The sequence below is a fragment of the Molothrus ater genome, chromosome 13 (assembly GCF_012460135.2).
Source record: "Molothrus ater isolate BHLD 08-10-18 breed brown headed cowbird chromosome 13, BPBGC_Mater_1.1, whole genome shotgun sequence".
Lineage (NCBI taxonomy): Eukaryota > Metazoa > Chordata > Aves > Passeriformes > Icteridae > Molothrus > Molothrus ater.
The window spans coordinates 1,933,288-1,947,970 of NC_050490.2; the positions used below are offsets into that span (position 1 = coordinate 1,933,288).

General features: G+C 52.9%; 1 protein-coding gene across 2 annotated transcripts in view; it reads right to left on the minus strand.

The window, feature by feature from the left end:
* The window catches only part of ZNF609 (zinc finger protein 609), a 62,322-nt gene that overhangs the window by 6,945 nt on the left and 40,694 nt on the right, over positions 1-14,683 (minus strand). For both annotated transcript variants that reach the window (XM_036389563.1, XM_036389564.1), the window contains exons 3-4: positions 7,736-7,961; positions 117-204 (exon numbers count right to left, since the gene is read on the minus strand). In XM_036389563.1, the coding sequence (XP_036245456.1) occupies positions 117-204; positions 7,736-7,961 (314 nt within the window). The remainder of the gene's footprint in view (positions 1-116; positions 205-7,735; positions 7,962-14,683) is intronic.

Below are 14,683 nucleotides of genomic sequence, written 5' to 3' on the forward strand. Positions count from 1 at the left end.
AACCCCTGTGGCAGCCCCATGGGCACAGGGCAGAGTGTCCCAGGTGCCATGGGGGCCATCCAGGGCCAGATCTGCCCTCAGCACTAGGAGCCCACCAGAGCCCCCCACCCGCTTACCGGGGAGGTGCCCAGTCATGCTGCGTGCAGTCCAGCAGTGTCCCCACGTACGTCTTGTTCCTCCAGGTGACGTTGACCACCAGCATCCCTGCAAGGCAAGGGGGGGGGAAGGGTCAGATGTGTCACCAGGTGTGATCCCATGGTGCCAGGAACCTGCCCCTCAAGACAGGCAGGAGGAAGAGATTAGCTCTAGAGTTGAAGGAGGGTGGACAAGTGGTCATGGGCTCTCAGAAGAGGTAAGACATTGGGCTCAGGGCTGGAGGGACACCGAGATGGGAATTGGAGACTCCCAGCTTATCCCTTCTCTTGGCATGTCTCACCTAACCTCTCTTCCCATTCCCTGCTTTCATGGGATGTTAAAATCCAGTGACCCCCAAAGGGCTGTGGGATTTCAGCCCTTCAAGGGGGACCCGAAGATCCAAATTGGCTCCATGTGTGCTCAGGTAGGGTAGGGAATGTGATCTTCAGGGAGAAAGCGCTGGGAAGACCCTGGGGGAAATGCAGAAAGCTCCTAGCAAGGCTGTGGACCCCAAAGTGGAGCTGCAGATGCCCCAGCAGGGCTATGAACCAGCACGGCCATGAACCTCATGACTCTCCGAGCTGCTACTGCCACTAGATGGCAAGCTGAGCCCAGCATTCCTGCCCAGGAGACTGTCCCTGGCAGGAAAACCCAATCCTGGCAGAATCATCCTCTGTTGCCCTGGGCCACTTTGCTTCAGCACCTCCACGGGAATCCCTCTGCCCTGTATTTCCATCTGGAGAACCATCCATGGGGTCACATCCTCCCATCACAGAGCAAAGTCACTGGGCATTCAGAAAACCTTGGAGTTTCAGCTTTTCCACACTAATTCAGAAGAGGAACTGCCTGGCTCACACCCACGCCGAGGCTGAGGACCCTCAGCACCTCTTCTGGGAGGCAGAGGGGTCTTCACAGCACCCCTCAGCATTGTCCAATGTCTCCTCCTTGCCATGGATCACTGGAGCAGAGTCTGTTGTGCCAGGCACATTTATCCAAGCAAGGTAAAATTTGCAAGGGTTGATGAGTGCAGCAAGATATACGGCCCTGGGAGATGGATGGAGCCGAGGGAGCCCGGAGCAGCTGTGCCTGAAGCATGTTTATAAATCTCAGCCCACATCCCCCCTTGTGCTATGCCAGCAGCCAGCTGCAGGCTTCGGCATGGATAATACATGGAGCCAAGGCCAGACACGTGGGGCTCCTTCAGAAAGAGAAATGAAATGCAGACCTTCTCTTTCTCCTTTTCCTCCTGGAAAATGTTGCGAGCAGATCATGGGAAGACATGGTGCCAGCACATGGCCAAGAGGCACAACTGGCTCATCCCAGTGAGCAAGAGACGCTGGGCTCTGCCTTCAGAGGAAGGTGCTGGGGACCTGCCTTAACAAAGACATGGCCAGGCTGTGATGATGGAGACCACCTGAGGGAGAAACCAACTGCTGGGAACCCACAGCCCCATGCATGGAAGTATCAGTGGGAACAGTGGGATGCTGGTTCCAGGCATCCCAAAGAGGGCACATGGAATGTGGCCTTCTGTTCTTCCTAATGCAGCAGTTTTTGGCAGGCAGGAGCCTCTCCCCCTTTCCTTAAAATCCAAAGAAGCTCCTGGCTGCCTCCTGCACCCCAACCCAGCCCCACCATTCCCAGGACACCACTGGGGAGCTGCTGTGGGATCCTCCCAGGAGCTGCCCAAGGACCTGGCAGCCACTGAGGAACATGCAGCACTAACCCAGGTCCCATCCCTCCCAGTCCCTCTGCCCCCCCTGCCAGTTCAACCCCTCTGAAGGCAGAGAAGGCCACGTGAGCCACTGAAGTTAATTGCATGGCAAACCACTGGAGTCTCTTGTGCATCCTGGGGCCAGTGTGTGATATTAGAAAGAAGTGCTGGCATTTTTCATCCCAACCACCACAGTCACAAGAGAGATGAAAGAGGAAGGGGCAAAACGAGCTGGCACCGTGTCTCCTTCCCTGTTGGAACACTGCTGCAACCAATCATACCAAATCCCCTCCTAATCCTCCAACAATAACCCAGGACAATTTAAACCCCAGGATAGATCCTAAGCAGCTTTTTTCACCCACTGTGTCCCCCTCCCACGGCAGGATGATGAGCAGGCATGACAAGGGCAGCAGTGAGGAAGCAATGCTTTCGCATCTTCAAGAACGCCGATGCTCCTGAACAGAAGGAATCCCACTTGGGTAACTCCCATCCCACCTGGTTTCATGGGAAGGTGACATCTCCAAAGCCCTTAAGGAATCACTATCACCCAAATCTGGGTGCAAACCACTCGGCATCCTGCTCACCAAGTGCTCACATCAGAGTTGTATCCTGGCTGGAAAAATTAAGGGTTGGTGATGGTGCAAAGTTGCCATTCAGGAAGGCAGAGTATGAGAAAATCCTGGGATTATGTGAGATGGAGGACAAGGTGCTGTGGGCACCAGGAGCCATTCTATTGAGGCACATTTCCCCCCTTTTCAAAGACAAATCCCCCAAGCCCAACCAAGAACATCTCCATAAATTCCTCCTCCACCTGCATCACTTCCAGGATGCCCTGGCTTTGGGATGCCCCTTCTTCCATTAATTTCTTCCCCAGCTGCATCATCTTTAAAATCATCTTTGTTGTTTCCCCTCCAGCTGCATTACTTCCAGGATGCTCCAGCTTTTCCATAACCCCAGCCCATGTGCAGAGATCCTGCCTCACCTGTAGTGCCCAGGCTTTGGGACACAACACCAAAGCTGTTCATGGCCACCATGCTCCTGCCAGGAGACAGGGGACACCCACAGGGCTGTCCAGCATAATTGTCACCTCACCCAGTGAGGAGAGATCACTCACCAATTACCATCACGGGCAAAAGAGACTCACCCTGGGGAAACTAATTTAATTTATTACAGATGAAATCAGAGTATGGTAATGAGAAATAAAACCAAACCTTAAAATACTTTTTCCTGGCTTCTTCCCAGGCTCAACTTTACTCCTGATTGCTCCCATTTCTGCCCCCAAACAGCACAGGGGGATGGGGAATGGGGGCTGCTTTTTCTCCCCTTCCTAAATACATAATCCTGCCCCCATCACTGATAGGCTCTGCCTTAGCTGACCTTGTCCAACATGGGGGAAGTTTCTGGTGTCTTCTCACAGAGAAGTCCCCGCTATCAAACCTCAACAGGAAACTTGAACATGGTGTCCCTGGCAGGGCCAGAGGGAGACAGCATCATCCCATCATACCATGCAGGGATGGATGCTCAAATGGTGCATGAGTGTCCCTGGCCATCCAACTGCTTTCCAGGGACTGCACCACACAGAAAGATCACTGCCCTGGACTCCAGGAGAGAGGACTATGGCCTCTTCAGAGACCCATCTGACAGAGTGCCATGGGACAGAGCGCTGGAGGGGAGTGGGACCCAAGGAAGCTGGGTGATGTCCAAAGATCATCCCTTAATTCAGGAGCAAAGCATCCCAACAAAGAAAATTTAGGTGGAAATGCCAGGAGGCCTGATGGATTAACAAGGAACTCTTGGAGAAACTCAAACACATGAAGGAAGCCTGCAGCTGGGGTAACCCACAGCTAAGAGGCTCAATGATCTGTCTGCCTTGATTTTTTCCAGCAACATCTGCTCCAGCCACACCACCGGATGGAGGAGGCAAAGACAGGGACTGGGAGAAGGAAGAAGCACCTGTAAGAGAAGTTCAAGGTGTCTAAGTCCATGAGACCTGATGAGACCTCACGGTTCCCATGAGAGCTGGCAGAGGAAGCATCTAAGCCACTATCCATTGTATTTGAGAAGTCTTTGCTCTCACCCTCCCATCTTCTCCATTCTATCTATTGCATTTCCCTCCTGCTCCAAGGACACGTCCACTGGCATGTGCCAACCCTTGGCAGGCTTGTGCTCCACCATACCCTCATGAGAAGTTTGCAAAAGGACAATCCAAATGTCTGGAGTACAGAAATCTGAGCCATGGGCAACCTGCCACTAACACCCCAGCAAGGAGCTGGAGGAAGGGATGTCCAGTGTGCTGATGCTTTCCATGGTGCCACACCATGATCGTCATAGCTCAGAGGGTTTGTGTTTGTTTTGCTGGGATCAGCACTGGTGTGGCACCATAGGGAGGTGACAAGGTGACACGATCCAAGCCAGGTGACGCCAGCTTCACCGAGGGGGATGGAGGAGAGCTGGCAGCTCGTGAGGCAGCCAAGAGAGCAATGCTTCCTGGTGTGATCACATCAGTTAACCTGTTCCTCAGCTCCTGAGGATCAGAATTACACATAGCAGCACCAGGGGAGCTCCCAAGACAGCTGCTCCCCACTGAAAGTGTCCTGATGAAACACATCCCTGTACAAGCCAGGCTCAGCAAAGGGACAGTGTCAGCAGCATGGCCGCAGGAGAGCATGAATAACAGTGCTAGCTAGACCAGACCTTGGGCCAACACCAGCCTGGAATGGTGGAGGAGAAGGTGGACACAGCCCAGAGCCAGATGGCTGGGAGCCCTCTGGGATGCCTTTAGCAAGGCTCATGGACTCATGGCAGATTTTCTAGTGGGAGATCAGGACAAAGTTGGTTCAGGGAAGGGAGGACATCATCAGGTTCACTGGAGCTTCACGCTCCCATCTCAGATGGACTTGTCCTTCTTGCCCAACTTATCCTTCCAACCATTGCCAGGCTTTGGCTTTGGCTTTAGAAGCTTTTCTCCATGATTTTGCAGACCCACATGGAGAGGAACAGGCTGGCTTCAGGAAGATCTTAAGAGTCCTTTCCAGAGCCTGAAGGGGATCTCTAAAAGAATGCTGAAGAGGGACTTTTTGCAAGGCCACAAAGTGACAGGCCAAAGAGTAATGGCTTTAGCTGTAAGAGGGGAGATTTAGATTGGATATTAGGAAAAAAAATCCTTCCTGGCAGGATAGTGAGGCCCTGGAACAAGTTTCCCAGAGAAGCTCTGGCTGCCCATCCCTAAAAGTGTTCAAGGCCAGGTTGGATGGGACTTGGAGCAACCTGGGCTAGTGGAAGGTGTCCCTGCCCACAGCAAGGGGTGGAATGAACTGGGCTTTAAGGTCCCTTTCAAACTAAACCATTCCTCAGTTCAGTGATTATAAACTTGATTCAAGCCAAGAGCTGCTCCACTGCTCTGGGGTCCTTCCAAGCAGTCCAGTGAGGCTGCTACATCTCAAGGAGCAAGGGGAGAAACTGATCCCTCTGGAGATATTGAGGAGAGTCTCCAGATGCTGGAAGCAACTCATCTGACTTTGGAGACATGCCCTTGGTGTAGCTTTCTCCTCTGTATCCTTTGGGCAAGGGGAGATGGCTGCTGCATCCCTGAACATTTCACAAGCTCCAGCTTCCAACAGCCAGATCCAGCACCACCCTTGACTCCATCTTTGACAAGGGGAAGGCAGGGGAGAGATGCCAGGCAAAAAACAGGGCTGGCTCCCCCCCTGCCTTTACACTCAAGAGATGCCGTGTGACTGGAGCCAAGGCACGCAGCAGACCCAAAGAGACCAAAGGCAGTATCAGGGCTTTTTGTGCAGGACTGGATGTGAAATCCTTGCTCCCAACAGTGGCAACCATCAGCAGCTGGCAGAGAAGCATCTCTGTGCGAGTTCACTGAATTACCACAGGCTAAAAATATCTGGGCTGTGGGAAATCACAGGACACCTCCAAGGCATGCTCTGAAATGGTGGCTGCAGAAGTGAGGGGCAGGCATGGAGCTCCACGGTGGGGTGAGGAGCAGGAGAAAAGAGCAGTAACCACTCCCATGGCAAGGCCTCTCAACCAGGAACTGGCAGGGAGAGATGTTTCTGTGCTCCCTGCCTCAGGGATGCTCAGTTCATCCATCCTGGCACGGCCACTGTGACCCTCTTCTGATTTCCACCCAAAACCACCCTACAAAGTCCAAGCTCTCCTCAGCTTTGCTGCTGCCCATGGGGCTCTCCAGCAGTCCTGGGATTTTCAGGGAACTCTGCAGCTCCAGGGCTTTTGGGTTGAGGGAAGGCACACCAGGACAGTAGGCTGATGGGGCTGGGGAGATGGAGGAGCCCCACAAGTGAAGAGTGCCAATGTTCCTCTGTGTTGCTGTGTCTCCCAAAACCCAGCCCAGCTGTGCCTCAGTTTCCCCAGCTGAAGGTGGTGTATACTACAAAGTGGCCAGGCTCTTGGAGACATTGATCACACAGTGCTGGGGAGGTGGTAGATGAGTGCAGACCTTCCACAAATTTCTTTGGAGCAGATCCACCCTGCAGATTCCCTGGCCCTGGGATGTGCAGAGCAGGACTTCCAAACTCTCCTGTTTTGTGTTTCTTCTCACAGGTCTTATATGTGACATCCTTCTGCTTTGAAGCAGCAGAAAAAACAAACTTACAGCTCCCAGCTGCCTCAACCAGGGTGATTTTTTTCCTATATGGAACAGATGGTAAAGGAGAAGAGTGCCAAGGTCCCCATCCCAAGCTAGACACCCCAGTCTTCCCTGGCATGGTCCATCCACAGCTCTCTTCCCAAACAGCTCAGGTGCTATTTCTCAATAGGCTTTTTCCAAGGGCAACAACTTCGGTGCTCACATCAGCAGCCACTGCAGCACTTGGTCCTGTGCCAAGCAATACCAGTTTGCCAGTAGAAGAGAGAAAATGCAAACTGGGCCCACTCCCAACTTCTCAAAGCATAGGACAAGAAGAGAACCTCACTGGAAGCAGATAATGGGAATGGAGATTTCAGCTCAGCTTCCATCCCCAATAACAGAGCGTCAGTGAGGAGTGGCTGGGATAAAGGCCAACAGCTTCATTCTCTGCACAGAACAGCAATGGAAGAGTGGGAGCAGATGTCCAAGAGGAGCACATGAATACCTGGCTGAGATGACCCAACAACCAGCCTCCACCACCACTGCTCTCTCTCACCTTTGTGCTTCTGGACTGTTTCTGCTTCCACACACAAACACAAGGAGCTCACCCTGTGCCTCCCAAGGCAGAAAACTCCAGCATCCCACTCAGGCTAGAGGGAAGGCCGAGTTCCAGCGCTTGCCATGGGCCACTGAGCCACCTATTCATCCCTGCATTCCTTGGCAGAGTCCCAAGAGCAACGAAAACCCATCAAAGGACCTGGGAAAGCAAACCAAGCTGTGCACGGATGAGATGAGCTCCAGTGGAAAAAAAAGATTGGATTGGCTTGGCAAGAGAGCCGAGAGGCTGATCTCCCACTGAGTTGATTTTGAGAGCTCCACTGGGGTTTTTTAATCCAGCAGGAGATTTCTGCCACCTCCCAGGGTTTGAGTGTTTTTGTGACAGACCTGCGGGTTGCCAAGCAAAAAATGAAGTCAACTCTGTCGAATTCCCTGGCTGGCACGGCCTTTCCCCTGGCACCTCCAAAACAAGTCAGCTCTTGTCAAAGGGCAGAGAAATGCAGCTTAGATTTTTGCCTGCTGTCTGGGCAAAGGGATAACGCAACACATGGGGCTGATGCAAGTACTGGCCCATTACTCCCTTTACTGGATGGATTATGGACTGCTCTCACACTGCTCCTCTGTCCTGACCACCCAACTGGTGGCAGGAAAGCCCAGGAGACACCAAAGAACATCCCAGCAGGGACATGGGAAGGAAGGGACTGCCACAACTCCCCCGTGACACTCACCATCCTCTGTCTCCTGCCAGACGATGCCCTCCAGGTTGACGCTGGTGCCAGGCTCGCAGGGGCCCAGGCACTCGGGCTCGGTGGCCAGGGCCACATCGCAGGTGTTCACCCCCACCGAGCGTGTGCGCACCATGATCTGCTCACACGGCGACGAGATGTCGTTGTTGACGACGGGGACGAGAAGATGCAAGGGCAATACTGCGGGCGTAGAGACTGGAGATTCCATCTGTGGGGAAAAAGAGAAATGTGGTCACCGTCAGGAATACTGCTGGCAACACAGAAGGGAGAGCAAGTATCAACAGATATTTAGATTCCTGGAGAACCTCAAGCTCAGGACTGCCACTTTCAGTTCATGTCCCACACCCCATCAGAGGACAAGGATCTCGAAGGGCTCTGCTGCCCTGGCATGCCCATGCCCATGCCCATGTAACCCTGGGGAGCTCTGTAGTCACAGAGATCACACCCAAATGTCCTTGTGCAGGAGATATCTGTGCTCCTGCTTGAAAGAGCTCGTGGCAAGTTCCTTCCCCGACAGCTTCTGTAATCATGCCCGGTGAGGATGCCTCTTGGCTATGGCTCAGATGTTAATGCAGTCAATGACTTTGGACCCCATGGCTCACTAGAAGAGCTTCTGCTTAACTGGCAGGACAGGACAAATGAGTAGCAGACTCCCTCCCGCACCCATGAAAACCAACATCCCTCTCCTTCCAGAACTACCCTGTGACCACCTGCAGACACAGGCACTTGGATCATATCCCTCTTCCCTATGCAAGTATCTGCTTCAGAGCCTGATCCAGCCATTGTGCTCTCTTTGCACACAGAAACCAGATCCCACAGCCAGAGCCGGGCTTGGAAAGCCAACAAGCCAACATGCCAAGTGAAAGCCCAGCCAAGCAACCCTGCTGCTGAGAAGCCAAGGCCCTTGGCCGCTCTGCCACGCAAGCAGATTACAGCAGTAATGGCTGATGGGCCGATTCTGTGGCTGGCCAAGGCAAGGTGCAGACCTTCTCCTCCTTTGGGGCTCATCAGCCAAGCCAGCCATGACCAGCCGCCCCCATGCCTTGGCTTGCCAGGACCTGCAGCAAGGGGCGAGCGGCTCCTCTTCAGCTGAGACCTCCTCTCTTCACCATTTGTGATCTTTAGACACTGGGCTACCTCAGAAGCGAAGCAGACTGAGGAAACCCATCACATCTGCAGCAAGTGCTAACCTGGGTTCCTGTTTCAAGCAGGCAAAGATTCCTCTAGAGCACCCAGTTGTACTCCCAGACCCTCTAAAACTCTTCTGAGGGAAAACAATAGACCTGGAGAGCCCAAGTTTGTGGTTACCAAGTGTGGACATGGGCACCAGGCCAGCCTTGCTGCTAACTCCCATCCTGGTCCTGACCAGCTGCCAAATTTGCCTGCTCTCTCTCTTGCTCACACATCTCCCTCCTTCAAGCAAGGGAAACAACTCCAGCAGAACCTTGCATGTCCAACCCAGCCTGCCCCACCCAATAGGGTGCCCACAACCACAGCAAGTGCCTGGAGCATCACATCTCCCCACCAACTCCTGACCCACAGATTCTCTCCACATCCCTGGTGACACAAATCTCTAGGCAGAGGAGCAAAGATGAGGATATCGCATCCTGGCTCTGATAGGGCAAGTGGGTTTGCTTTTCCAGCAGAACACAAAGCACTTTCTGTCTGCAGCCCTCTCCTTGTATTGCATACATCCTCTCTCTAGACAGCTCATCAGAGCAACATGCAGACCACTTGGCACTAAAGATGGCCTGGAGGTCTTTAACAGCAGTGGTTGGACCCCACAGTCCCCTCCCCAGCAGCACAGCTTGTCATCCACAACCACCTCCAATCTCCCAGCAACAGAACCATCTATTCCCCAGGAGCCCATCTCCAGACCATCCACCTCCAAGGCTGCCACTAGGCCAGTGGCCCAACTGCACCCCATGGGATTCAAGAAGGGTGGTTTTGGCATAAAACCACCCCAGAAGGCTGCCAGAGGAGCTTCCAGAAGACTCCCACAGGAAAATCACCCCCCAAAACACAGCAACCCCATCAGCAGATCCAGGGCAAGAATCTCCAAGGAAGCATGAGGCTCCTTTGAAGGGGCTCCTCAATGCCACATTCTGCAAACCACAAATCAGTCACCAGCAAAGGAAGAGCCAGGGAAGAACCAGGCAGGGCTGCCTGGCTTGGGTGGGCAGCAGGAAGAGCCCAGGGAGTGGCAGGGATCACTTTCCCCCATTGCCCGGGGAGTGGAGGCTGTGTGTGCATGTTGGAGACCTGCTGAGACCGTTCAGCTTCCTTCCACTCTGCAACAGAAACCACAGCGCAGCTCAGGAGCGTTTAATTACAGTTCCAGCTCTGCTAATTATCGCCCGGTCACATTCGTAATCTGCATTATGCCATGGTGCATAATAAGCAGCTCACTGAGATCTCTAATAAGCAAGGCGGCTTGATGGGATTTCATATCTCACCCTGCCCTGTAATAAACAGCCTCTTTCAGCAGCCGTGGGGAGACAAGGCGGCTCTCCTGCTCCCTTGCCCAAAGCTCCAGAGCAAAATAAAAAGGTTCAGGATGGTTCTTCAAGGGTGAGGGCAGGAGCAGAGGTTCTCCACTGGGACATAACCAAAAAAAACAACTGAAAGCCATGCTGGAGGAAAAGACACATGGATCAACCCCTGAAATTCACCTCCCCCTCAAAGTGTCCCTTATCTCTCGTTGTCATGATCTTTTCACCCTCCTGCCTGCTGAGCAAGGTCAGGAGATGCAGGATAGCTGGGAGAGCCCTACATATCATGGGGTAGTTCCTCTGGCTGCTCTTCCCCTCGGAGGGAGAGAGGGAGCCTGGGGAAATGCTGGCTGGGGGTGGTGGGCAGCACTCACACCCCACAGCAGTGTGTTTCACATCACCTCCAGGGCTGTCCTAACTGAGATCCCCGGCTCCAAAAATGAGCCTTGTACCATCTGCACCCCTGCACCCCCCCCCCCCCCCCCCCCCGCCCCCCCAGTACTGCTTTTGGGCCCTAAATATCCCTTGCAGAAATCAAATTTATTTCTCTTTCCATGCTGGGTAAGCTCTAAGATTAAATACTGGCTGCACTCTGACTGCTGCTGGAGGAACCTGGTGTGTCTGCAGCCACCCCTGTGGGAGTGAGATGGGGTGAAGCTCCTGTGTGCCAGCGCTGGCCATCCGTGTCCGCCCGCCGCTGCCTCCCCTAATGAAAGCCCTTTGTGTTTGTGGCGGAGGCTTTCCCATCACGAGGAACGTGCTTTCACCAGCGCCGAGGACAGAAGTGGAACGGAGCCAAGCCCGGGCGGCAGAGGCCAGCACAGGCTCTGCTCGCTGGGGGAAAAGCAAATCCACCCAGAGTCCCCAGTGATGCCAACGGCGCCGTGGGATGCCAGGCTCTGGGGGATAATTAAAACCTACCCCTCGTTACAGCCTCCCCCAGGAAGGTGGAATGGGGTCCCACATGAAGGGAAGGACAGCCAGTGGGTGCTGGCATGGAGAAATGCACACAGAGCAGCACTGGTTAGTGCATCAGCTGCCCTCAAGGGGACAGAACAGCAGCAATTATTAATGAGAGAGTGAGAAGAGGGCAAACCAGAAATAAAAACACCCCACTGGTTTTAATGTCATCTAGACCACCCATTCATATTTATGAGAATTTTGGTTTGTCCTCAGTAACAAAAGTCAGGCAAGAAAAATGCATTTTGGAGTGATAAAAGCCAAAAGCAAACAGCCCCGAGAAGAGCAACTAGCAGAGATATCTGTGGTGCATTTCCAAGGGCAGAGAGGATGTGAAGGTGCAGGGCACCCCCAGATCTGTCAGCCAGAACTCAGGGTGAGACCACCAAAGCATGTGAGCTGGTTCTAGGCTCCAGTGTATCCCCACATGAAGAAGCTATGCAGCACATGTACCATTTTTCTCACCTACAAGGTCCTTTCACTCCTGCAGACACAGAAACAAGAAAAGCCAAGAGGGAGTTTTGTTACTAGTCACAAACTCATGACTCTGTGTCAGGAGACAGAATATGGACCAAAGGTGCTCCATCACAAGAGTATTGCTCTCAACACGTCCCATGATCAGCTCAGCTCAACCTTTGGGTGCTCTGATGTTCTCACTCCTGTTCTGGTCTGTCTCTACATGCCCCACAGCTTTGCTTTTTCAGAGTAGGAGCTGGGAACATTAGCTTCCAGCTCCTTGGTGAGAGACCCCCAGGGAGCAGATCCACCCAGGTGACAAGCATCTTCAGTGGGCATCTCTAGACCCCCAAACCACAGCACCACAGGGCCTCTTCCCCTCTGCTGATCTCACCCCCAAAGCCGGGTATGCAGAGCCTGAATACAAAATCCCTTTGTTCACTCTGGTGCCCACCATGTCTACAATTCCACCTTAAATCCACCTGTAAGCAGAGCTCCCAGTCACATCATCCCAACACACTGGAGGTACCTAACCCCAGGCCACATGCAACAGGCTCCAGAAGATCCCCTCCCCAAACAGTGCAGGTGCCACTTAACACTGACTGTTTGCTGGCTGGAATTCTCCAGGAAGAAAGCAGCCAACAAGAGCTTCCAATAAACACCTACATGCAGGGAAATAATGGTGGCACAAGTGTCAGGTCCAAGGATGGAGCCAGGAGCATGGTCTGGGGCATTGATCCCAATGCTGTTGCCCATTGCTCTCCCCTCTTGCTGCAGCAGGAAGCTGAGGTTGCTGACATCAAGATGTGAAAAAAGGATTCTGTTCTAGACAAAAGTCTCCCTTCCCTGGATAAACACAAGCTCAAATAAACAAAGCCAGTTATTTCTACAGGCCACAGGAACACTTGGGGAATATATTGGGTTCCTTAGCTGGCAAATCTGAGCCCACAGGGCAACAGGGCAGTTGCTCCAAGAAAAAGGGATTGACATTTGTGACAGCCCCCGCTTACCAAGACGCAGTAAATGCCACAAGGAAGGATTAATGCTTCCATGTGCTTCCATCTGTGTAGAATGCAGTGGGCTCAGCATTGCACTCCCTGAGTTTGCTCCCCAGAGAAGACAAGTGAGCATGGGACCTCCTGGCCAGCACCACCACCAAAGAGCCAGGCAATTCAGGTGGGAAGTAAGGAGTTTTAAGGAGCATATTCCCAATTTCCCAGCCCCAGGGCTCTCAACATCCACCTAAAAACATTCCAAGAGAGGCCAATTCCCCATCACTCTCCTTCACAACTTGTTCCCAGTGCTCATCACCATCTGCTTCCACCCATCAGACTTGGGATTTATGGCATCTCCCAGCTGTGGTGCTGTCGATGCCAAGGTGTAATGGGAATGCTCTACCTACAAAAAGGTGCCTCTGTGTCCTTTCCTGGCTGTGCCAAGCACCTGTGCTCCAGCTCTGAGATCCAGGAGGGGGTTTGCCTCCATCCATGCAAACACCTTCCCTGGCCAGCAAGTCCCTGCAGAATGGCCAGAGCAGATGGTGGCCAAAAGGATGGCAGGCACAATGCAGCCCAAGGCTGGGGTTGGCAGCACATTCCCAACTCAGACTCATTTTCATCTGGGCACTTTGGGGTGGACCTGGCTGAGCAAGTCTGTTCTGGCCACAGGTGAGTGGGCCACAGGAACCAAAACCTGGAAGAGGATTATCTGCATAAAGCTCCCAGCCCCACCACCAGCACCACCAAAACCAGACCTGGCCACAGTTAATGGGAATATCGGAGTGAGCCATCCCACCAGTGACACTGGAGGTACAACCTCCCACCATGCCAGTGATGGGGGCTGATCCAAGTACCCATTTGATGCAGACAGCTGGATGCTATCAACCTCAGCCACACTGCTGGAGAAATGCAAATACAACCCAGCATGACTTACGAGGAGCTGCTTTCTCTCTGCAGAGGAGAGGGGAATAAAATCACTGCTTGAACACAGCCTGTCTTATCTCAGTGCTTGCAGCGTTTTGAGATCAAGAGGAGGCAGACACCGCAGAGGCACAGTCTTGCATATTACCGTGTCTCCAATAAAGCCAGGAATAGTATCCAAGGCAGACGTGCTGGCACCAAGTCACCTGCTCCAACCACTTACAAGACTATCAGATCTGCTCCTGGAAGGGAAAAAAGGTGTCTCCAGCAGGAGAGAGGTAGTGAAGAGCAGTGATGAAAGGGGACAGGTGACATAAGTGAGAGACACGGGAAAGAAATCCAAGCTGGGACCTCTGTGCATTGGTCCCACCATATGTCATTGGGTCTCCATTCAGCCATCATCAAGCACTGATATCCCACAGGTCTCCTCATTTATTGAATTAAAATGTGAAGCAGCTCAGTTGGTGGGGAAAAGGGGAAAGATCCCATGTGGAAAAGCAATGGAGATGCATCTGGGTCATGGGAGAGCAGAGACTATTAGAAACAGAGCCTGACCACAGATGGCCACAAGCATCCTTCACAATGACCAACCCAGCCTCCAGCTCCTTCTTCAGCACTGCTGCTGCCATGGTCAGCTGTCATCCTCATCTCTGGCAGTGCTGCCTGACCAGGAAAGCTCTGATGACAGCAAGTGACTTCCCACTGAGAACCCAGGTCTCCCATTACACCCCACAACCTGTACCCACCCTTCTGTCAACACAACCAACCATCACAGATGCATGGCTGGTTTTCTCATATTGCTGCTTCCTACATCTCCACCCTCCAGCATCCCCTGCACTGCTGACACCAGCCATGTCTGCTGCAAGTCAGGTTTCTATGTGGAAGAACCACTGTGAGGGAAAGTCTTGCTTTTGCTTATTTTCTTTCCACCAAAATAACCAGGCAGAGGATCTGAGCAGTGCTCAATAGCTGCCATTAACAGCACTTGCTGACCAGCACATTTAAGCAGGCAAAGGAGAACATAAAAGGTTTCACAGTGCCTCAGTGCATCAATCTCCTGGAAGGAGGATACAAATCTATGAGACCTTTCACAAACCACTGGC